At 43.5% G+C, this 25160-nt stretch overlaps 2 protein-coding genes across 2 annotated transcripts; one reads left to right on the top strand and one right to left on the bottom strand.

Moving 5' to 3' along the window:
• Nucleotides 1-14227: 14227 nt before the first annotated feature.
• Nucleotides 14228-15647, top strand: GLAREA_09751 (Homeo; the record flags this gene model as incomplete). The annotated part of the gene is made up of 3 exons (XM_008086347.1): nt 14228-14521; nt 14569-15403; nt 15451-15647. The coding sequence occupies 3 exons, from the start codon at nt 14228-14230 to the stop codon at nt 15645-15647; spliced, it is 1326 nt and encodes a 441-aa protein (XP_008084538.1).
• A 1016-nt stretch (nt 15648-16663) lies between these two features.
• On the bottom strand, nt 16664-17147 carry GLAREA_09750 (uncharacterized protein; the record flags this gene model as incomplete). The annotated part of the gene is made up of 2 exons (XM_008086346.1): nt 16664-16980; nt 17033-17147. 2 exons carry the CDS (start codon nt 17145-17147, stop codon nt 16664-16666), a joined length of 432 nt encoding a protein of 143 aa, XP_008084537.1.
• Between the last annotated feature and the right edge of the window lie 8013 nt (nt 17148-25160).

The raw sequence follows: 25160 nt of genomic DNA, 5'->3' as shown, positions 1-25160 counted from the left end.
TTAAGTTTTGAGGATACCCTTCTGGTTTGAATGATGTTTTAAATGATAAGTTACAATCTCTTCTCCTACACTACTACCCCATACGTCCCACTTTCAAGGCAAGTTATATGACATCTTATTGCAAGATGAAACGTAGCTGAGCAGAAGGGTTGAGACGAGAACTGGGAGCATGCCTTGCTGAGATAGAACGCCTGATTTAATGGTATGAGAGGAAAGGCACTAGATGCTTTGAGAGTTTTTACGAAGAATGAGGTAGATAAGATTCTATGTGCTGGTGTGTCTATGGAGGTATTGAGAATGGTAGGCTTGGTAGGTTGTTTACTTGATACATTTTTATTAATTTACAAATCAAACAGAAGTGTAGTCCCTGTGACGATCAGAAAAATTACACATTGGTCATTCGATCGGCTACTTAGAACGAAGCTGCGTTTCTTAACAATCAAAAAGTCATTATTATAAAACCAAACACAAATAAAGGACACATATCACACATACTAAGAACTACAAAATCCGTTCAACCTCCAGCTTTTGAAAGTTCTTATTTATATTCGTTTGATGTGAGAATGCTAGTATATTGAAAAGCGGTCGTGACATATTCTGCAACGTGAGGGTTCAAATAGTAAATGATAATTTGAAATAAAGTAGACAGACACGAGGTTTGTAGTTGACGTTTCGTTGTTGAGTGAGAGCTTGAGAAGATGGTGAGATGGAATGCACGGGATGGCAGTTGAAAGAGATGTTTCCACCGTGATAGGGGAGTTTCAGTTATTCCTCTAATCCGGTAATTGGAAGCAAGCGGCATCACTTCAAGAATGATATAGAGGAGTGACATATGAGAGAAGAGGTTCACTTTTCTTCTTGACTTAGGCAAGTCGGGTAGACTTAATATTGTAGACATTGCTATGCAAGGCCTTATAGTTTTGCTGTGAGGTTATAAATGTATCAAATACAGCAACCCACCACAGGGTTTATAGCTTCACGACGAAATTTAGAGCTAGGAATCTAGACAGCAGATGAGATGGCAAGTCTGAGATATTTTTCACGTGGTATGTATGAGTTGTGACTGTGCAGCATGCACTTGGCAATTTCTTTTCCAGTCATCAAGAAAGTTCCGTGTAATCGTATTTACCTGACTAGAGCCGAACTTGAGTGTTGGCAATCGAATCAGTCCGCTACGTATAAATACGAATCCAAATATAAGCCAGGAATGTGCCTCGGATAATTTACCTGGTAAAGCGATTATGGTAAGTGACTCACCCCAGGAAATCATTGATTCCATTTTTTACTACACGATTGAATTGGGAACATGTGAAATCCCAAGAAGAAACGACCAGCAAACTGCACAAAAGTGGCCTACAATATTTGATCTAGCAAAAGCAGCCTAGGCAAACCTCTTGAGCCTGGCGTTTTAATTATGATGCTTCGAGATGAGACAAACTTCCTTGATATTTTTATTCTTCTTAAGAGAATAGAATGTCAAAGGGAGCTCGATCTTTTCTACCTTTACCTGTGAGAGAAGTATTGTCTCGAATTCAGAGAAGGAAAAGGAACTTGTGAATTACTAGCCACAAACTATCTTTCGTCACCGTACTACTAAAAAACCTGACATTAAGAACAAGAGACAAGAAAATATACAGGATTTGATCTTCTTAACGCCTACCGCAGTAAAGTAAGAAAGCGAATTTTTAGAATAGAGACCGTGAAAAATCAGAAAATCAGCGCCTTTTAGAAAAGAATCCCACTTAATTCCTATTAATCAATAAGACGTTCAGTAGACTTATAGGAAAGAGTAGAATGTTGTGAGACACTAAATACAATTCTGCGAGCACATGAACCAGTTTTGCTCTCTCTTTTTGATTCTGGTTTTAATCATTAGTGTTTTCATATCCTAGTTAAGTTTTCTTTTGAAATAGAGGTGTATTTCCTTCCTAGGTAGAATCGTAAACTGTGTCAACAAATTACAACAACCAAACCCGAGAATTTGAGTGCCCGTTAGATTGAGAAACCCGATCCGCGACGCCCCCCCTCAATTATCACATACAAAGGCACAGATTTCAGAGACGTCTTCTGAAGAATCAAATTCAGCATACGCCTGATTTTCAACCCCCTCCAACCCTGTCTATTCTGAGCTCGACAACCGACCGGAGTTGGTCTACTAACCTCTCATCTCCCTTCCTCTAGATTTCGGCACCAGAACCTAGATCGTTGTGCAACATGTCTGGTTTATGGGCCGTATATTATAATGCAAATGACTAAGGTAATTGAGTAAAGAAAAAAGTAGAAAGAACTATTACTGTAAAACCCCGTCACCTCTAAACACTATTAAAACGCCGGACTTTAGTCAACAACTTCGTGTCTCTCCACCGTTGAATTACGCCATCGGAAACCAGAATTTATCTTCGCAATAGATCTGGCCCCTAGAACTGATCTTGTAATACAATAAAATCATATTCATGAAATAGTATACAATGCACGGATGATATTCCACTCCGTTCCAAATGTACTTGAACACATATGGGACTCTGGTTATCCAAATTATTCTTTCTAATGGAGATAATGGTATCGATTGTAAGATCAGGCTACCTACTATTGTATAGACATGTTGATTTTGGAACGTATACGCGCAACGGACACTGGAATTTCAGTGCCGAGATAGCTTTTTTCACTTGAAAATCTGCTACATGAATTCCAGGTCTCGCAAAGGATCTTTGAACTTGATACAATAGCCCATTTTAATCATCAAACAAAAGTTCTTGTTTGTACTCTCAGACCGGTGCGATTGGGGTTGTCTCGATCACTAGAATCGCTGGGCTAAATCAGCTGCTTCTGTGAAGAACACTTCAAACCATCACCTCCACCACAGAAATAAAAACAAACCTCACCAGCCAACCATTTAAAAACACATTCAGGCATCAGTCATAACAACAAATCATCCCCTCAAAACACATCCCTGCGCTCTTTCCACGAGCACAAAAACCAAGGTCACAAGACACATCCAATAGCTCTCACAAGTGCATTAAGCAACGCGAACCTCAAGAGCGTGCTCTAGTCAACATCGACGGCGGCACTTGCCACGACACAGGTCGAGAGCGGATTCCTGAACGGTGCCAGCCGGTATGCAATTGTGTCTTGAGGCCCAGAGTGCTGGAGGCATGAAAGTTGGCATATGCATGGTTTGCAAGTACACAAATCATTGTCTGACGGGTAAGACGGTACCCCAGGTATTGATCCGTTGGTAAGCGGGAGCTCGGGAGCTGTCTGAATGTCAGTGAAGGGTCTTGGAAAAGGCGACGGGTACGGGGAAATCCCAAATCGCGGTGGCGATATACTTATCAGTCGATCGTTGACACTGACAAGACAGAAAAGCAAATCTGTCAGCGTTTCCCCACCGTCTGTCGAGCGGGTACTAGAAAGTTAAGAATGCTGAGAGCACCCGGGTGACTCGGCCATCCTATATGACTTGGCAAAGATGGCACAAGTTCGCCGACTTGAAGTACTTGGGTAGGTTTATCATGAGTGCCGCAGACATCTTCTGAACCTGGTTTTTAAGGCGGCGGAACACTAAAACCGGCCGGCACAGCTTACCTTTTTAAATTGATAATTAATTCGGGGTTAGACTAAAAGCTCTAAACTCAATAACAATTATACTTTAACACCGAGTCTACAGTATAGCTAACTCGAAATTTAGATTATTAGTCTTGTTGTGGTGCTAATTCTCGATAACTCGCTTTACTCACCAAAATTCAGGGCGCGCGGCACTCATAATAAACCTACCCAAGTATCGTAAGAATAAAAACGAATACGTTGACCAATTAACTCGAATGGAATACGCACCAATCACGATCTCCCGCCTACGGCAGATACCGCGGCCGGTGGTCTGGTTCAGATATCTCCACGGCCTTGTGCCTTGTTGAATTGATCGACGCATAGAGGCTTGGAAAACAGACCGTCCTCGGGCATTTTTGACATCCAACGCCAAAACGGATAGATCGGGGTCGGTACTTCGGCTAGGGTCAACGCTATTCGACCTGACAGTTGTGATCGGGTTCGGGTGCCAAGGTAGTGCTCGATATCTGGTTGTCTATATTTTAGCATAACCGAGTCTTGAAATGACATATGGAAGCGGACCGACGTTACCCCTCATTCTAGCAATGAGGCCAGATCGTTCGAAAAACAGTAAGGCAAATATAAACCTGTTTGGAGTTGTAGTCAGGTAATACTGTTATGAATATCGATGACTTTGATGCTTCATTATTCATGAATTTGGGTAACCCTAAACTAGTCGACTGAGAGTTGTTTGGTGGGTCTGTAAACAAGATCATAATCCGAATGCGTTTTATATGCCCAGCGCGGCAATAAACCCTGTAAAAAGTCAATCAGCAATCATTGAGACAAGTTAATTTCATGCCCACAAAAAAAGATAGATACTTTAAATCATACGAGAAGAGGAGCCATCTTTGAGCCGCCAACCCAGTAAGATTGAAAAGATACGCTGCCAGTGTACTGAAGTTCGCAGGGCTGGATATAGTGTATAGTAGCTTTTTCGCAAGTTCGATTATGGGTAGACATCGGGAAGCGGTCAGAATACACTACTGCTGAACATACCTAGCAATTTCTCCCTGTTCAAGCCCCCGGCCTCATTCATGTTCATGACCACTACTAGCACTTCCACTACGTATGAGGCGTTCTGGTTCCAATTTTTGGTATCAAGTCCAGCTAAAAATTGAAAAAATTGAAAGACCGAAGGCTTAAACCCTCATCTTGTGTAAATAGTCATAAAGGAAGCGATTTTGAAGTGATAGGAGATGAGACATACGCTTCACGGCAGCTACATTCAAGAATTAAATCCGAGTGCCATAATCAGACTTCTGGAAGGGAAATTCCCAAGTGAACAAGCCATAATTGGGCTATAGTGAGCAGACCAATAAGATAATACGAGCTTGAATCGTGCAGACTGCAGAAAGCCAACAAAATGGGAAAAATAAGCGTTGGCGTCACTTAGCAGCAACGCCGGCCTCGACTAGCCTCCAAACAAGTGGACATAGTTGTAAAATGGCAGGATTATGAGAATTTGATAAGTTGATGAAGATGGTAAAAGAACGGGTGCCATATTAAGGAGATCCAGGAACAACCGAAATAAGCTTGTGAGATGACAAATAGTAGCGGGAATCCACAAAAATAGCACGACTTTCGAGTCCTGCTGGTTTGTATAGCTGCTCGAACGATGCAGCACATGTTCGCGGAGAATATCCAAATCAACGACGTGTACTTAATCACGTTGAGAACTCGGTATTAGATTTACTCTGCACCCTATAGTCTGTAGAGGAGGAAAAAAATGGCTACCTGCTCTCACCATCATTTAGCCAAATGAGAAACCAGTCGGAACCGCTGAACAGTTACTTACTGGTAAGTCCTCTGGAATAGATGAATGTCCATATTTTCGACAAAGTCGCTCAGTGATAATAAGAGTAAATGTTGTAGTTGTGTCACTTCTGATCATTGTGGTCGAAATCTTGGGCTCCCCAACTTTTGGGACACCACAACCTCGTGTCAAATTTTGCCGGCATACTATTTTGGTCCCGACAGACCGTTTTCCGGCCTTGTAAATAGATGCGGGAAACCTGACTTACAACTTCCAATGCCCGTGGCTTCGTGCAGCACTCCGGATGCATTCATACTGGTTCCGTAGTATGATAATCCTCGTCAAAGGTGTCGAGTTTGGCCTGTATCACAGAAAATATGCAACGTCCCTCGCCCTAGTCAGGTACCTTTCTCTGGGGCACTGCTGTGATTATTGTCAACATAATGCCAATCGACCCCAAGAGTGTCTTGCTTATCAACCGCGCACCGTTTTAACAGGCGTGGCGTGCAGCTTTCCGCGAGTCTCGTACATTGTTGTCGAATCACATCCGGGAGAGTCAACGGCTATACTGCTGAATCTTGGGTCGAGGTAGTAACTCCTGCCACAACGTCAGATTCAGCAGTAGAGTCGGGGATCTGCATGATCTTGTATCATCTGTCTTGAATTGTCGGGACGACCAAGAAAGGGCGGTAGGACGAATAGATCAGCACCCGTTGGAGCCAAATAAATGTTCCCAAAGCATTCCCTCGAAGAGGCTTGATAAGTGACAATACGAGAATGCAATTCCGATGATGATGACCAAGTACATGTTTGAGTTGGTTGCATTTCAGCAAATCGACAAGTCACGATTCCTCACACGTGTTTCTATTGTGTAACTCGTGAGCATTTCCGTCTATGAGAGGTGAGCCAAAGTTGCGCCAGTCCCCGCTAGTAGTCTCAATGGAGTGAAATCAGTACTTGTCAAACATGTTATTTATCAGAGCCCGGTGGCATGGGCATGAACGGCGACATGCACGTGAAGATGATTCTCGCGACATGACTGGACTCCCAGAAACTGTAGTGATAGAGGTAACCTGTCGTCTATGAGGTACACGGTTTCGAGGCGAAATGCAGAACCCTTTCGGTCACACCAGAACTTCCTTCGAATCCGTCAACCCGGGGCTCGCATGGCATCGATTCTTTGCGTCTATGCCTACACAAGCGATTCCGCCAAACAACAGCAGAGCCGGGATGTCCTATTGTCAACCATGCCGGTAAGGTTACCGTGCCGTCTGCCACATGCCTTCTGCTAGATTTGGCGATTCGCGATTCCGCCGCTGCGGTGTCGAGTGTAGATTTTGCAGGTCAACCTTTAGTCTGCGTGGTTTCTATGACAGTAGTACAAACGAAATGCACTGCTGGTCGCTTCAATAGCACTGATCCATACCTGGTGCCTCTTAATCTCAGATCGCCAAAGCGTTTCCTATCTTCATTCAAATTCCCATTTCGCAGTTCCTGGTCCCAGAGGGATGGCGCTTCCTCACGGACACTGCAGCTGATAAGATTTCTGGTGTGGTGTCACAAGCCCGATGGCACCGGGATACTAAAATGAATTCCGTCGCTATTGTACGGCAGCTAGGGTAGGTCCGCCGTTTCTTGCAGTCTATCACTTCCTCCTTTCGAGTCGAGTTTTGACGAATACTCAGGTCATAGCGGGATATTGCATGCAGTTCCTCATATGGATCCTTTTGCGAAATATACAGCAACGCGAATGGAAGACCGCTGTCACCATTGTGGCTTGGGATGTTTTGAATTGTCTTGGCTCTTCAGCGTCTTGATTCGTCCGCAATAGCGAGTAGGTGCACGACATCTTGAACGACAGGTGTGGCATGGGCAGTCCATCGGCCGAAGACGTTGCAGGATGTGCTGGTTCGGGCGTCGGGAGGTTTCGAAGACTGGAAGATGTTTCCTGAAACTGGATAGGTGGATGGGTGTTGGAGATGGATGGGCGAGGTGAAGTTTGCTTTTTCCAAACAACTGCCTTGGCGCCTTGCAGTTTCTGCCTCATCACCGTACACCCTGCGCTCCCCCTTTCGGTTCGACAACTGCAACTCCAACCCCAGAGACTTTCATCTGGAAATGATCCGCCGAACGACGTCTGCTGTTCTTCAATTCCTCACGTGTTCACAACTGCACGTCCAGCCAACCTAGCCTTTGAAATATTCAATATTAGAGGCGTTTTGCACCAATCCCACGTATAGTGGGATTATGCTGAATATAGTCTTATAATCCTATAGTTTTTTCGTTGTTTTGCGCGCTATGGGATTACCACTACAGGGGCTAGCCTGTCGAGTGTTCTAAGGGGGTTTTAAGGGGTTTTAAGGACCTTTAACCTCGTCGTCGCTACCTCGCCGTCGCTATCTTGTCGTCGGAAAATATATAGCTTAGATAGAGGTAATAAAATTGGAAAATAATAAATAAGTAACTAAACTAATAAAACCATACTTTTTTATATTAATTATATATTAATTATTTCTATCTTAGAAGGTATACTCTCTTAATATATACTCTATTACTCTTTTAAAGTTGGGAATAGCTTTATTTTCGCAATTACCGGCCTAACTATTTATAGAAATTACTCTCCAAATCCTAATCCCGCTCTAGGACTATATACTTTGTCACCGGCGTAATAGCTACGCTAAGTTATTTTTTACTAGAATTATATAGATCTAATACCGCTTTATACTTATATCTTGTATTTTCTTAATATTTTATACTATAGCCTTAAGTAGTAATTACTACCTTATATCGATCCCTTATTCCCTAAATTAGGCTCTTTATTTAGTTGTATATAATTAAATTCTAGGCTTCTAGAACGGTATTCCTAAGGTTTTTATAAGACGAATAAACCTTTAGGTAGCGTTCTTAAATATAATCCTTTATCTATTCCTATACTATCTTAATTAGGTTTAAATCTAGACTATTTACCGGCTATTTTATTACCTTAATTCTAGCTCTTTTAAATATCTCTAATATAAACTTAGAAGCGTGCTATTTAGTATTATCTTACTAAAATTAAAGCTCGGGATAGGCTTAGAGTATTTTATTAATAATTAGAATAATAATATTAAAATAGCTACCCTTATTTATAGTCTTCTAATTCTTCTTCTAAAAGAGTCCTTAATAGCGTCTATATTTACTAGATATACTACTCTAAAATATCTATTCTATCTTTCTTTAGTAATAATCGGTTATATAATCCCTATAATAAGCTTTATCGACTCTTCGAGTAATCTAAGTCTTTATATATTTACTAGGTTAAGCCTAGGTTTCGTCGCTCTAAAGAATACTATTCTATTACTCGTTCGACTAGTTCTTATATTCCTTAGTCTAGGTAAGCCTTTAGGCTACGTTTTCGGCCGAAAGAGTGTAACGATTTAGTTCTACTCGGGGTAGACTAGGGTTATTATAAGGTTAGTATATTAAGAAGTAGGCACAAGATTATTACTTATAGATTTAGAGATCTATTCGTTATAATAAGAGTAAGTCAAATAGATAATATACTATTACTATAATAAGTTAAGTACGAAGCTCCTATCTAAGAAAATTACAATTATTATATAGAACTTCCTTTCCTTAAGTTTAATAGGTTCGCTAGTCGAACTCGTTAAACTCCTAGCTAGTTTAATAAGTTTGCCTAGCGAACTTGTCGAACTTCTATTATTACGTGACGGTACCCTAAACCGGGGCCTATCCGCTAATATAAATATTACTAACTTTAACTAAATTAACCTATTAGACGGCGGTCCCGGGAACTACTTAATTCCCGTAACCTCGCCTAATCCTAGGACCTTTAGTCCCAGGAGTATTACGACGCCGAGGCCGACGCTGCTCGTAACAAAGAGGGGGTTTCTTTCGAGATAAATATCGCCGAAAGCCCTCCTTTTTAAAGGCTGTTTAGATAGCCTTTTCGCCGTAATCCTAGCCTAGAATAGAAGGTATCTTAACCTAAGGTATTTCTCTATTTTAGCGAGAGGTAGTTAGCTACTCGATAAGGCGCTTTCTTTAAGGTATATTAAGGAGGATTTAGCGGCCGTATTTCGCTTTCTTTTAGGGAGTAAGATAATAAGATATCGTAAAGGTAACTTAATCGTAAGTAAAGCCTATTTAGAGGTATATCTATACTCGTGTGAAATTAGCGTCGAAATAAAGAGTCTATACCCTTAATCGGTCGTCCCGGGTAAGCTCTTTTCGGGGTTACTTAGGCGTAGGTACTAAGATCTATAAATCTATAATACTCGTTACTTTAAAAAGGTCGAAATACACACTAAAAATCGTCTAAAAAGTAGCGATAGGTCATTTTAACGTCATTAGCTAGAAGGGGTTGTTTTCAACTTATTTTTCGGGCACCTTATAGAAATTACCAGAATTCTTGGCGGAAGCTTTACCCCTGTACCATAGTAGTCCCACGCCAGTACTATAGACGCCAATGGATTCCGAATTAGATCCGAAAAGTTCGGTATCTAAGGCAGCTCGCGCAGCCAGCCTCCACCTTCATTCATGACTTCCTCTGGTCTGTCCAAGTACTTCATCAATGCTCATCCACAGACAGACCCATTGTTGCCGACCCGATGGGACGTCTACGACTCTACACACAGGCAGCGGTACAATCACAAAGAGGCGACATGCAGCGCGTACAATGGACAACCGAATGATGAGATGGACCTTTCAAACATATATATTTCAGTTTCAGCACTCGATCCAGTAGCTTCCCGCTCCCGCGTTGGCGTGCGACCCGTGCCTTCCACGAGGCGTTATGATGTGGACCTGTCACTGTGAGGAGCTACAGTAGTCAAGAGTCCAGCGAGTCATAGGTGTGAAAACCTCAACATGGACGGGAGTCCTGGACGCTGATCTAAGGTTTCTTCCTCTGTTTCAGACCTCTCAGTCTCTCAGTCTATTAACTTGAAGACGCCAGAAATATCACACATTCCAGGCATTGCCCAACTCAAGTTGGCAAATCAAACCGCAACTTCCACCAAATGAAAATGTCTCGGGAGCTTCGTGATACTCGCTGTAGTTCACAAAGCACAAAGCATGGAAGCAGCTCATCTCAACTTCTCCAGAATTCCTAGCAGAGCTTTGTACCAACACACTATGGGATCACGTTGTACTGTCCACAATACCGCGACACAGCAACTGGCCTCGGCTTCGTATGGCTGGTGATTCGGGGGGCACCTGCATATGGGGGTGTTACTGGTCGTTTGCCAGTAGTGACACCGGATCTCTAGCGGGGTTCTGCAAGAGTCCTTTTAGCGAGCTTCAGCTGCTGTGGATTATCACTGATTAGTTTTGACTACTATGTTTCGACTAACGATTGCACTTCTGGGCATACCTCGGGTTTTCGACTATACCTCGAGAGTCGTCGAAACTATTCATAGCACTCTTTGCTCCACATCCAGCTCTTCTTGACGCCACTCAGGGGTAACTGTGAGTTATGCCCCCAACAACACCTCGAGGCGCAGCAGAAAGATAGGTCCGCTACCCTCTGACAGTCCCACGGTCTGGGAGCGAGAGGTACAGAGCAGAGGTACCTTGCAGAATTATACCCACACAGTTAGACACAACTTCTTTGCGGGCCACAACTACTATATTATTCAGTTGTCCTCTCGGAGTGTATTGATGTCGGAAAATTATGCACCCCAGCTTAGAGATACTTAGCACTCCACGAATAATCCTACGCAGATCGCCGTTTGTTTGAACATATATCCATGCTTAGCCAACGCTATACCACCAACCGTTGCGCTTCCGCCCGGGTGGCATTGATGGCTGGACTATCTGTTTCAACGAAACATACAGCACAAAATCATTGTGAGAAACATCAAGGATGGCGTTTATGCTGCAGGCTAAAACTGCCAAGTTCAATTTGAAGCCAGGGCCTCAATTTATGTACTGAACCGAAAGTATAATCATTTTTTACCGAGTTCGTGGTGATTCGCATCAGTACGAGTAGGTCATACCCGTCCGATGAGACTTGCCGGTGTTGCTGCTCTTCGACGATACCTCAACGTCTTGCAGGTTTTAAGAAGTTATGTTTGAACGGTCTGCAACGCGGCATTCCTGTCAAGTTGTCAATTCAGCGTTGACAATTTGGCGAAGGCTTGCAAAACATCCCGCTAGGATTTTCCTTGATGATGGGAAATCCTGCCCAGGTCCCAGCGTCGATCAACCAGTCATTTTGTGCTTTTTCTGTGGCATCCCTGCTGACGATCGTCATTCGCCGCGTTCGAACCGTCTAGCCTTGCGAGGACGTTGACAGGTCAGAACAACATAAAATAGATGAACTCCAGCGATCTCCTGGGCGAATGCTTTGAACCTGCAATCTTTCGATTGAAACATATTGAACAACTCCAGCTGGAATAGCAAGGATTCAACGTATAAGGAAGCCTGTATTTCTCTACTTTGAGCGCAGATATCTATCATATTGTTTCTACCGATTAGCAATCTTGCTTACGCCGCTTTGGCGGTTCTTTAGGTGATCAACTTGACAGGATCTACCATAGAAACGCCTGCGATGCGAGGCTCAACCTTGGTGCTACCACACGCGGATCGCAAAGAACTAGACTCTTCGTAGGTACGATTTGTACGAGCCACTTTCCCAATGATGGCATCATTACCTTTCTGAACCGGTCCAGGCTATGTATTCCTCACTCGACGCCTGATGAATTGCAAATGCTGCTTAGTTGATTCTGGGCATATCTAGCAGCGTACCGTTCTTATTACTATATGGTTCCGGCGGTTTGCACATATCGTGGGTCGAGTATGGAGATGACGTGCCAGCAATGGTACATCACCCTTTTAGAAAGTTCCTGTGACACTCGACACTCATCCGATATTGATGTTAGCAAGTTGGACTCGTGGTCCGCACACTCAGACCTCTTGGCGGAATCCATTATCAACGCGTGTCTCGATCGAAACAAGTGCACAAGCTGCTACTGCAGAGCGCCGAGGTGGCACCAAGCTCGCAATGGTTTAAACGTCCTTGGGAATGACCGTAATTATTAGAGACTGCTTTATCAGACTGGCCCTTTTCCCAAGCTTTTGTGGTTCTGCCTCTTCAATAGCAAACGGGCGGGGCATCGCTGGCTCACTCCTACTCTGTCACTCTATCTGGCAGGACTTGGACCTACTGTACAAAGTTAGCTCAGTACGTAGCGTCCAAACCGCGTGCCCTTTCCCTCCAAGCAAGAATGCGAGCGGAATACGTGCCGCGCTATCACGGTGCGTACAAGAGGAGTCCATCTGCAGCAGTCAAAAGCATCTGCTAGTTGACCATAGACTTTACCCACGGATGCATTCAGGTCTGGACAAGGCAGCGTCATTGTTGCAAGCAATGTCATGTCATGCAGTACCCAAACAGACTGCTTATCGCATATACTTTCAAAGTGAGTTGTCGAGCTAAATTTGAAGTGACCACGGACGAGCAAGACTCGCCCCGCTGGACACCCAGCCGCCCATCCGCCCATCTGCAGCCCGGATCGTGAACTACCCTACAGCCAAGCACTGCCAGAATTGGTGCCGTTGCACCACGCCATCATCACATCCTTGCCCCGAGGTCCCTTCAGTCCCTTCAGATGCACGTCCGTGGAGTAGGGGATCGTTGCAGGGAAGCGGGATTGGAGTCAAGCCGTTGATCAAATCGCAAGCCTTCCAGCTTCCCCTCGCTCCGTGCTTTCCGCCCGGCATTCTGCATCTCAAACTGCACCCTCAACTGCCCTGTCCTGCACCGCAGCTGCTTCCCCCTGGTCCGGTATCAATGTCTTCAGGTTCCTCTGTTCGTCGGAGAATTTCGTGACTTGTGCCTTTTCCAGCGAAGTGGAGACCCGTGTGTGAGCAAAAGAAGGAGGTTTATCGCAGGACCGTGGCTCCAAGTGGACGACCCCCATGGCCGATCTTCCTGATCTTCTATGGCGTTTGGTTGTCTTATGATCTTGCTGGTTGTGACTATTGTGGTTGTGGTTGTGGTTGTTGTGGATCGCGTTTTCCTACGATAATTGTTCGTGTGCCGCCTGGCCCTTTGTCCTTTCCTCTTCCCTCGAGAATTCCATATCCTCTTAGACCTAGGGGCAAGCGACCCGATATTTTTTTGGCACTGGCACTGGCACTGGCACTCGCCCCTTTCAGTAAACTCAAACCAACTCCTCAACTCACCAGACTACTGAAGTGCCTGCTCCACCGTCACCCAGCATCGGAGCCACCTCTCACCCGGATGAGCAGTTTTGGGACCTATGGTGCTTTCAGTCGACGAACCATCACGGAAACTGCTTGGCTGGCTCTAGCGACAAATCCGACAAGGAAGCCTGGCAAAAACCCAGTCGTCCACGCCGGCAGTCGATTTTAGATCCATGTCATCTGTTCCCCTCAGACCGATCAAAATTGGGCGACTTGTCTCTCTGGTCTGTGACTGACGTTCACCCACAGCAGCCTTACTTAAGTGCCCTCCCCCCAGCTGTTTTCACACCCTCCGAGCATATTTTGTTTCTGCAGAAATCGTCCTGGAGACAGCATTGATCGGTACTCGCTGGCTAGAAGAATTGATCGACATTGGACATTTGGACAACCCACGTACCCTGATTTCCTTAGCAATTTAGTTGCAGTAGCACCGCCATTGACGCTCGTCGCTGTCGCTGACAGAAAAGAGATCGTCCCGAGGCCCATCCTGATTGTTACACACAGCCACTACGTCTCTTTAACTCCGCTCTTTCAGAACCCTAAAGCCAAGCACGCTTTTCGAGGTTGATCTTCGAGAAGGTATGTGGACTTTTCTATCTCGTTCAATGCAACCCTTTAATTATCATTCATCAATCTTAATCCCTTCAACATCACATGTCGACTAACGAGCAACGCCCAGATAATAAAGAACGTGTTGGATATTCGACTTCATTGTCGACCGAGACGACAAGCACTTCGTCTTCTGTAATGGGAGAGCTGCCGCCTTCTAGAGCCGCATCTCGATCAATTCCACCGTCGCCATACGGTAACATGTCGGTCCTTACTTTACAACAACACAACCCTCAACACTATGGTCGGCAAACTTCCCCACATGGCTTGTGGAATTTCCAGCAAGAGAGTAATTACCATCATGAAACAACGCAACCTCGGCTTCCAACCATTGCAACCGTATGTCTTGTTCTTCCGTCTTATCTCTTCGATCTAACGTCTTGTAGGCTATTGGTCTTGAATACTTGAACCCCCGACCTGAACCGAGACCGGATGTCAGAACAACCTATTCTCCTGTAGTAGAGAATCAACCTTATCCGGCATATATACCTTCTCCAAACACACGCAAACGAGCCAGACCTTATTGCGACCAAGAGATCGAAGCGGCAACCCCACGAACCTACCACGCACCGAGCCACGCATCCCCTCGTCCACAAAGTGGCAGGACAACGCCAATCACCGGTCCATACGACACATTCAACCACGGAAACTGGGATAGAAATGGTCGGGAGAAATCCAAGGTCAACTTCAGCCCTGTCCGTACCCTCGAACCTGAGAAACGTACTCTCCCAGCTCTACCCGGACTCAAACCACATACAAGGGCCGAAAGCTTGCAGCCTACTCGAATGTATGATTATAATTACGAACCCGTAAGGGAGACACGCACCTACCCACAGATGCTTACCGCTCCTTTGGATCCACCACCTGTTCACAATCAGTATACTGTCCCTACGGTTCACCAAAGATCTGCATCCTTTGCATATCATCCGCAACAAGCAAATCAGTACTACAGTCCCATACAACATCATTCGGTTCCTTATGCTCCTTCTCAAGAGCGCACGCCATTTTCGAGCAATCCCCAACACTTAAATACATACTCCAACGGCCATAGTTACGGAGCGAATGAGCCTCCCAATGAGACAGCGCCAAGGAGAAGACGAGGAAACTTACCCAAAGAGGTCACGGAGATCTTGCGAGAATGGTTCCACAGTCACTTGCATCGCCCATACCCAACAGAGGAGGAGAAGCTTGAACTTATGGCCCGCACTGGATTGCAAATAAGTAAGTTCACAAATCCGCAATCTGAGTACGATGACTAAGAATCACAGACCAAGTTTCCAACTGGTACATCAATGCTCGTCGCCGTCAATTGCCTGGCTTGATCAGTGATGCCAATGCTGAAAGAGCGCGAATGGCTGCACAGTCCAATGTCGTTTACGGCAGAACGGACAGCATCAGCGACGTCTGCTCGTCTGAGGGTGAATTTGAACCCGATTTCAAAAGACCTCGACGAGTGTCACGTTAAAATTCGATCATCAACACATTCGAAAAATGATTCATTCCTTTTCTTTTTTCGACGAACCTTACACCCACGAAATGAATGAATGCCTTCATGATACCCCAAAACATTACATATATACTTTTTAATCAAAAACATTGCATTCGATCCTTAGAGGTTAATGGCCGCATAGGCACATCAAAAAATTACTTAATAATGGTCGGGCGAAGGGGCGAAGGGTGCTCCTGTAGGGGTAGGGGGGTCAAGTGTTGTAATGCGGACAGACAGACTATCTATCCTGTAGAATAGATTTTTAGATTAGACCTCGAAGAATGAGGATATTATTATTACATAGTATGGGTTTGATTTGAAGTGATTGTGATGATGTGGTTCTAACAAAGGCAGGGTTACTATCTTGTGGTAAGATTACAAGATGGTTCTACAGTATCATTCAAGGGGCAATTGGTCTCACAATACAGAACGGTCTGCAATCCGAAGTCATCTCACTCATCACGATTTCTACGTGTTTGCTCTGTCGCAAGGGTCACATGTTCCATGTCTCTTTTTCTCACGATCTGTCGATTGAGACATACATTTCGGTATCCAACGGATGGACTTTGTCATTGAGACGTCATTATGGGAAGAAATTTCTTTTCGGATGGCCAGGTGGGCTGTCTAATGGGGATCGAGATTAGAGTCACCAGAGGGTTAGGCAAAGGTGGAATGGACTGGGTTAGTTTGGCTTGGGGGTGTTGGGGATGGTTGCGATGGGTTTTGATGGTTTTGGTTAGCTGGTTTTGGTGCTGGTTGCTTGGGTTGGGTTTGTTCATTTGGGTTGGTTTCGTGTGGTTGGGATTGATCGGGTGGTTCTGGTTCTTTCGTTTGATACGGTTTGTGGAGGGTTTATGATGATATATCTATCTTCGCCAACATTTGTTACCCGATCTGGGATGGACTGTAGAATTTCTGGATCAAAAGTTCTGGACGAGGAGCTCTTGGCTCTCTTCGATCTCAAAGGATTTCGTCCTTTGGTACCGGTGGGGTTACTGCTGAAGACGGTGTTGTGGTCGGTATCTTGGCTTGACGATGAGTCTGAAGATAGAAGCTTCGAATTGTTTGGCGGCTGGCGTCGGTACATTGTGCTCTAAACATGGTCCTGTTCCTGGTGGTTGTGGGCATTTTCTGTTTCTCGTGGAGTCTGGCAACGGTGCTGGAGCTGGTGTTGAATTCGTCTTCTTGGCTGGACCACACGGAACAAAATGGATGTTTAAAATGCTTGTCCGGTTGACATCGGGTCTTCTGGCTCTAGACGCGGTACTCCTGTTGGTGTTGAGTTCATCTTCTTGGCCCGACCAAAAGTCTGAAGTTTTAGTAACATGCCGTCAAAATATCAACATCCTCGTAGTACGTACACTCTTTGCCCAACTCTGGCACCGGTACTTTTGGTTCGAAAAACGGTACTTGACTTCGACTTCTTGGCTTCATCATCTTCCTTCCCATCAACACCTTTCTCCGACAACAAGACATACTTGGCGATATATTCTCCTTAATTGGCTGTTATCCTAGTCGTGAAGATTTTGTTTAGACCGCACGTCTAAATGAGGAGAAGTTACGTCGTGTGATGATGCAGCTTTGACTAGTCAGGGCCCTACCGTCTTAGCCAGGGGCTAGGATGGCGACCGGTAAATTCCGAATTGATTCTGTCTATTTTGAGAATAGACCTTCAAGGACTCGTAGTGTATTTTTAAGTCAGATCGAGATTTAAGGTTGATGTACTTTTTAGCTAGGAGGTTGGTGAAGATAGTGGTTTGGATGTGGAGAGGAGTTTGCCGTGGGGAAGGTTAAGCGAGTGGTCTGAACTTTCGTGAGGGGGGATGGTGTATCTTCTAGTCATCATGTGATTTTAAAGACAACTTCATAGTGATTTCGTCCAAGCCATCACATGACCTTTAGGAAATAGAATTATTTCGTCATCCAAAAGTTTTCGATTGTCTCAGCATAACAAATCTACCGAGAGTAAGATCCTAAAATGTAGTCAGGTGACCAAGGGGAAAGGGTGTAAGTCCTAAGCTAGAACCGCCTTTTTTGTGGATAAATACCTCTTCTCGAACAGTCTGAACATCCATCTTCCTCACACAGCTTCACTTCAAGCATCTGGACATCGGATGCTCTTCATATTCTTTGTTGCAATGTCTGATAATGAGAAACCAAAGGCGAAATACCGACCTTCATATACCTTTACTTTCCATACTAGACGGCCTCAAACGCTCCGTCATCGCCAGCTAAATTTACTAGCCCTTCTCTTCGTTGGAAAACTAACGTGAAGTCTTCAGAACGGTGGCATGGCAACAGTCGTTTGTTTCGAGAATTTTCGAATTTCGGTCGACTCCGGTATAAGATATTTTGCTGTTGTTGACGCTATAGTGGATTCTAGATTCAGTCAATAGAGTTGCATATCCAGCTACAAACTGGTGTCTCTATTAGGCCAAATCACCCTCCACAGTTAAGTAACGCTGCGTATTCTAGCTCATACATATCTGCCAAAGGTACGGTTCAGCTAAACGTCGTGCTCAAATTCGGCGTCCGCTGATGAGAAATTGTTTCCAGACTCCATTTTCATCCAATAAGCTTTCGAGAAGAAGCCATACACCTCAGAACAGTTCTTTTACTGATTTATCACCAGGTCTTGGAGTCAAGTCATCTGCAAGCATCGTCCATGTTTCGGGTTCAACAACAAAAGAACGTTATGTTTGTTAGCAAAGACCGTTGCTAAGCGTCTGAATGCTTGATCAGATAGAAATGTCATGTTTGCTGTATGTCGAATTCCGAAAACATGTTTTAGTTTTACCTTTCGGCTTCATTTTGATTCCAATTTAGTCAACTGATCATCCAGTCCAGCAGAAGTCCAGCAAAATTCGACATGCAACAGAATTCTCGAAGACTGTACGAGAATGAACTATTTACCACAGTCTAGACGCTTGATCAGGTATACAGATTATATTCTGTTGCATGTCGAGTTCCAGCGACGTGGTTTCGTTTGTTGTTTTGTTCCTCTTTCGATTCCACCCACTTAAACTATTATCCAGGCAAGCGGTATCCGGCATGCGACAAACATCACCAAATGACCACTTTAAGGTAACACTCAACGCCTTATATTCCATTGTGAGAAGATGCTTTACGTTTTGTTGCACATCGAACCTTTGAAACCCGGTCAGTCTGTGACTTCATTTCGATCTCGATGTTCAGCCTCATTTGGCTTCCACAATGCGACATGCAACATAAAGCTTTGATAAACGTAACGCTATTGACTAATTTGGAATATCACCTATCTTTGTTGCATGTCGGAAATTCCCAGCGGTCTGTTTAATTGTTCTGCTAAAGCCTGGCTATATGATCCGGTACTTGTTTCAACCAGAATCTTCTGATTGAATATGATATCAAGTAATAGACGGTGTTTCCAGAAACACCCCTGCAATAGTTTCAAATTCGCTATCACATTGAGATCTATTACACATTAAGTTCTTTATGTCTGGTAGATGTGTCGTAAAGTGATGTGCTAGTTTTGCACGTAATTGAAGTCTGTTACATTCCTTAGTAGCTTTTCCCCTCAAATAAGGGCAAGCTATTCCTTTCTTCGTTCCCAGAATAATGAGATACTGACTTATGAAGAAGTGCTGAAGATTTTTGTATGCCCAGCGTTGGCGAGACCGTTAAGGTACCTTCCCCTATGTTTTTTTTTCGTGCCACGAATTTCAACCGGGCAAATCCTCAATTTCTATCACATTGTGACTCACTATGGTCTATGAACACTCTCGCTCGAGAGCCATGATGCAAAAGCGGGTTCACACAAGTGTTGCACGCTGTCTTTGGGGTCCAGCAAAACTTCTTCTTAGTCACTTATATCCATCGAAATGCTCATTCCTAGGCTCTCGAACATTCTGTCTATCATTTGTTGCATATCGCAATGGGCAAGTGACGAAAGAACGAAGAATTCGTGGTCTTATTAAGGTAGAAAGAAGAGTCTTTCATGATAGAAAAAAACTAATTAGATGTTTTGTTGTATATCGAGAAATTCAAGTGACGAAAAGTTTGGAAAAAATCGTCGTTTTAATGTTGTTCTATTTGAAATTCGCTTCTTTGTGTCTTCCTGGACAGATCTTCTGTTGCATTTCGCATGGAGTATACCGATAGCTAAAATAAGCTAGAATTTTGGTACAAAATCTAGATATAAACTGTTGCGCTGAATTTTCAATTATTGGACTAATGACGATTTGTTCCGGGTCGTTCGGTAAATATTTAGTCAGTTTACTTAGTGATTTGACGATCCGCCATCAGATATATAGAGGAGAGGTAGCCCTAATCGAAACGATGCAAGTGTATCGAACAAAAATTCTATACCGACAGTGACATGGAATTTTCTAAGTTTACTTAGAATTATCTGGAGGGATAAACTTCAGCTAAGTAGTGTCTCTTGTTCTCCCTTGACGGCGATAATCGAAGCCTAGGAAGTAGGACTGGAGATACTGACAAACTCTAAAGAGCTTAGATATTAGGGACTGAGCCGACTCTACTTGCGCTTTGGTCCTGTATCCTTCAATTACGCAATGAGGCATGAAGAGTTCCTTCAGTCATGGTTGATTCGCCCAGTAGGTAGAATAAATCATACCCTTTTACGTCACCCGGAGGTCATAACATATTGGAATACCCTTAAGAATTCGACTGGCTCCATGGTTCAGCGATATCACGTCAAATCGCGGAGTTCCCCGAAACATTGAGTTTGAACATTGCCAAAACTCCCCAAACCTAAAGCGGAACTACTGTAGGAGTCTGACACAAAACAGAGTCAATGCAGAGTCCAAAATAAGCTACTCTATGGGGAGTTTCTGAGCTGCCTGTCCTTGACATATTTTAATCAGGGTCCCCCCAATTGGCAGCTGTCAATGTAAATGACTCTACGGACATTTATACCCGCCTGCGTGGGGTTGAAATGAAACAAGAACTGGAGAAACACATGCGCCTCGATTGTGGGTCGAGGTGGACGCAATGGAGATTCCGGAATCCCATGCTTTGATGTTTCTCTATCTGTGCATGTTTCGGGAATACGACGATAGCTGACAAAAGTCACAAACATCCGGCTTGAAAATCACATGTCTGCCAAGATCATCACTTACCTCACGAGCATATCCCATATCAATAGCTGGGAGACGAACGATTGTGTTATTGTCTCGGAGAAACGGACCTCGAAGTTAAGAATCCAAGGACTGACTCGAACAGAAATCGAGATGTAACAACGGATTTGAAGCAATGCAAACGACAGGAGAAGGTATAAGAGGGACTCCTGAACATCTATACAACTGGAGTTACCCAAGAGCTAATAGGTAGTTATTGGTCTCAAAACTTTCGCTCCGGGCAATTTGCTCCTACAACATCAGGAAAGCTAAATCTAAGAATAACTTTACACATAAACATACAGTGTTTTAGTCAACAGCTACCCCTTTCCGAGGCGTAAAGAAGTATTTGTTTCCTAGATAGAATCCGTTCAAACGACAGAAGAACAAATCTTGTGGTAAGTAATGATTTTCGGCAGAAATATTTCTTGGGTGTGACCGGGAGCACGCATCTCAGCTAAGGTTGATCCCAGCATAAGCTTTAAAGCAAGAATCTCCAGTATCAAAAAAACACAAGTGGCCATAGCAAACCTAGACCGATAATGCACGAACATGAGTCTCGGGGTTTTGGAGGAAAGCTTCATAGACTCATAGTACTGCACGTTGTAAAGTCCCGTCACTTCCGATCATGTAGCTACTACTGCAAGATACAGTTTAATAAACGTGTTGATCAGCGAGATACCGTAACTTTTGACACTAAGCAATTATGTATTATGAACAATTCCCTCGTTAGTCACTTTCTGACAAACAGTGTTTCTCTAACCTCGGTGCTGAACTATTCTAGCTAATTTTGAGTTGCAGAGCAGCCCAACTACCTTAGTTGATGTACAGGGACAACCTTGACGGAGAAACAACAAGGTTGCAGAGATCCTACAGTAGAATGATGCACACTGAAGGGGTTTACATAAAGGTCGACTTGGCAGCCTGTCCCTTACCTGACTCCTGAGCGGCGTGATTTAGACCAATCTTAAATCTGTAAACAGCTAAAGCATCGGTTAAAGATGCACCGAAATGTTACGAGCATAGCCTCTGCCAACGCTGCATATTTCCGCTATGATGGCAAATACTTGCATATATTGCACTATTTGTTAAATTCGTCTTCCACGTCCATTTCCTTGATTTTGAGCATCCTAAAGATGAAGCGAGTACGGGCGGCAACGGTTGCCAACTAGACCGCGGTAGGATTTTAGGTTTTCTCCAATTGTCTTGTCTCCTTAGTGTTACCACCGGTCTCTGGTCGTCGCCAGGAAACGGCTCTTAAGGCCCCGAGAAATGGGTTGACATTATCAATGCACTTATTAGTTCCTGTGGACCGCGGCGTGCCACGGTGCCGCGGGGAGCCATACCGACGTCAAAACTGGCTAGAGACTGGACAGGGTATGTATGCAAGCAAAGCGATTTGCTTAATACTATTCAGGGCTCGAGCTTTCTCTGAACTTTATGTTGCTTCTTCCAAATGAAACGTTTCCGTTAATTTTGGGGGTTGACCACCTCTATAGCTGTGGGAGCCGACTGTGAGGATAAGAGTATTGCAGTCATACAAAGTAAGAATAAGGTTGAATACCCCTGAAACGCATCATCTGTCGACATCATATGCCCTAATGCAGGCTACTGTAAGGTTAAGCGAGAAGTACTCCTAGTGGTGATCAGTAATCACCAAATGTTTAAGTAAGATGGCGAGACGCCTCGGTTGTCAATTGGGGTTTAAAAACAAGAATCTTCCGGAGATCCAGATTCTATTGATAATAATGACTGAGCCATTGAAAAGGATTTAATGAGCTACTGCTGGTACACGATCTAATTCCAGGATTGATTTGAGATACTGTCTGCGATCAAATCAGCTCGCTTGCCGTCACTGCCGATGATCATCCATCACTTAACGCCATGTTGCAGATCATCAAAGGTACCATATTTCTGGTGGACAAGGACATTGGCACGGTAATTCTCAAATTTCCTATCTCCGTCTAGAGGACGGGAGGCTTTGCAATTATATGGATTGGATCCTTTGAGGTGAATTCTCTTCTTTAGCCGTAACAATGGGAATTTGTCTTATCTTTCATTGCTGAAGCCGATGCTAGCTTGGCAGGCCCCTAATCTTAAGAATCATATGAAATATTTAATGAAAACAAATTCTTAAATTAAAACATTATCTAGTTAACTGGTTGACCTTTGTCTTGTTATTTGGACCTCCAAAGTCTTCTGTACGTTGAAGTTATTTATAGGAGAAGGTCTTGAATCTTGAGCTTGTAACGCAACAATGCAACATGAATTGTGGTAGCAGATTGCTCCAGTCCATGAAGAGAGCCAAAGATCCAGGTAGATCTAAAATAATTTGTCCAACTTGTGAAATTCAAATCCTTACAGTTAAACTTAAGTTATCCTTTTATGATTTCGAGTCTTTGTGAATTTGCGAGCTAGTCATTCATCAGATTGCTTCTGAAAACCTACTTTCGCCTATCGTCAATGTCTCAAAGAGGTTTTATTTAAATTTATTTGACTGCGTTAAACGTTCTGTTTAAGTGTTAATTCATAGTTGTGGCCCTCTCATCATACAGTCTTCCCGTATACAATTCAATCAATATGTGTTGAGATTAACTATAAATGTTCCAGAGATGTCAAGAATGCTTTGACCTGTGCTAGAAATGTACTTGAACTGGCTTCAGGGAATTGCTTGCTGCCATCTCGGACACTGGCCAAGTCACTATACCACCTAAGCAAGTGAAATCATCGGGGAATCAATGAACGCCTTGTTCTAATGCATTACGAATGCATTTGGCATTACGACATGCAACAAAATATGCTTCCTTTCCAGAATATCTAATCTTATTGGTTGGATTTAATGAGTTGGTCCCGATTGGGTGGTCACGTGGCGCAACACTATGGACAACAAAAATATATAACAGCGCATTCGTATATCATGGCATAAGACCCTGTTCGGGCAAGAACAGAAGTTTTGTTTAATATGTCCATTAAGGAGATGGCATGGGTTTACTACCTTTGGCTTTTGCTAATAATTCGATGTGTAACAAAAGTTGTTCAAAAACGTACATTAACTTGGAGTGTGTTTTCTTAAAAGTGAGATATTATCAAATGCTGTAGCGAATGTAAGTAATTGTGCCAAAACTTAAAAGTGCTATAATTGCAAAGTTACCTTCACTTTGAGAATGCGACATGCAACGAAAACACCATCGTACTTAGAGATCCAAATTGCTCAGTGAATAGGAATAAGGCCATGAGTAAAGTTCAAGTAAGTTTGTTTTATTGTTGATGAAGATAGAACAAGTGAAAGAAGTGGGTGGCTTTGGTGTTTGTTGTAATGAATTGGTTCTCTATCCAAGATGTTGGTAAAAGTTGGCACGAAGCACATATAATTGGAAGACGATAGAGGACTTCTAATTCCACCGACGTCTTAATGGGTCAAAAACCGTTTGTCTTCTCTATAATTGTTCGCGCCAACTAGACTCACTTCATCCAATCATCAAATTTGTATCAAAGCTGGCGCTGGGTACAGTGATTGCCATTTCGATTGACGAGAACTTGCCTCTCTACAGAGTCGTCACTGTCCCCGAGATACTAATACTAATATAACTATCAAATACTCTTCTCAGTTTGAATTCATATTATTTCGTGTATTCTGCACTCAAGGTGTCTTCCTATACAGTCTTCAACCCTATCTAAAAGATCGTCCGATTAATAACTTATTCCGTCTATCTCCTGTGCATATTAATCGGCATTGGAAGTGCAACATGCAACAAACTATACCGTCAGAGCAATATTGTCTTGCTTTTGTAAGCAATTTGAGCCGATGACTGCGATGCCCAAGATAATTGGTGAACAAGACAAGGAAGTTATGCTGAACATTTTTCAGGTGCTAAGGACCCCAGGGGTAGGTTTTGCAGTTATCTTTTGTAGCACCAAGCCATCCTTGGTCCTTGATGTACCTTTGACGTGAAAAGTGCGACATGCAACAAAATCTCTTCAAGCTACAGAGATGGTATCAAGAGTGAATCTACTTTCCAATTTATAGAGTTTGATGTCACATGGTTATTAATTTCAAGTGAAGTAAAAGATAGCTAGCCGTTGTTAATCAGTTCTAGGTCGAATAAAATTCAATGTCAATCATTCTTGATCCCCTATATTTGACTCTTGCCGCTCAGAGATTCGAAAATTCCAATAGCAAAGAGTAACGAAACATACAACTTAAGGAGCAATCGTATATAATTTGACACCTTCTTACTATGAAGTGCAAGACATGCTTACAGATACAACAACGTGTGCTGCATAACTTGCAAGACTTTTCTACCTTATCCCAATGCAACGGTGGGGGTCAAGGAAATGGTTATATACATCACCTTCAACGACCGAAAATTTT

The sequence above is a fragment of the Glarea lozoyensis genome (assembly GCF_000409485.1).
Source record: "Glarea lozoyensis ATCC 20868 chromosome Unknown GLAREA4, whole genome shotgun sequence".
Taxonomy (NCBI): Eukaryota; Fungi; Ascomycota; class Leotiomycetes; order Helotiales; family Helotiaceae; genus Glarea; species Glarea lozoyensis.
This window is presented reverse-complemented; position numbering and strand designations above follow the sequence as displayed.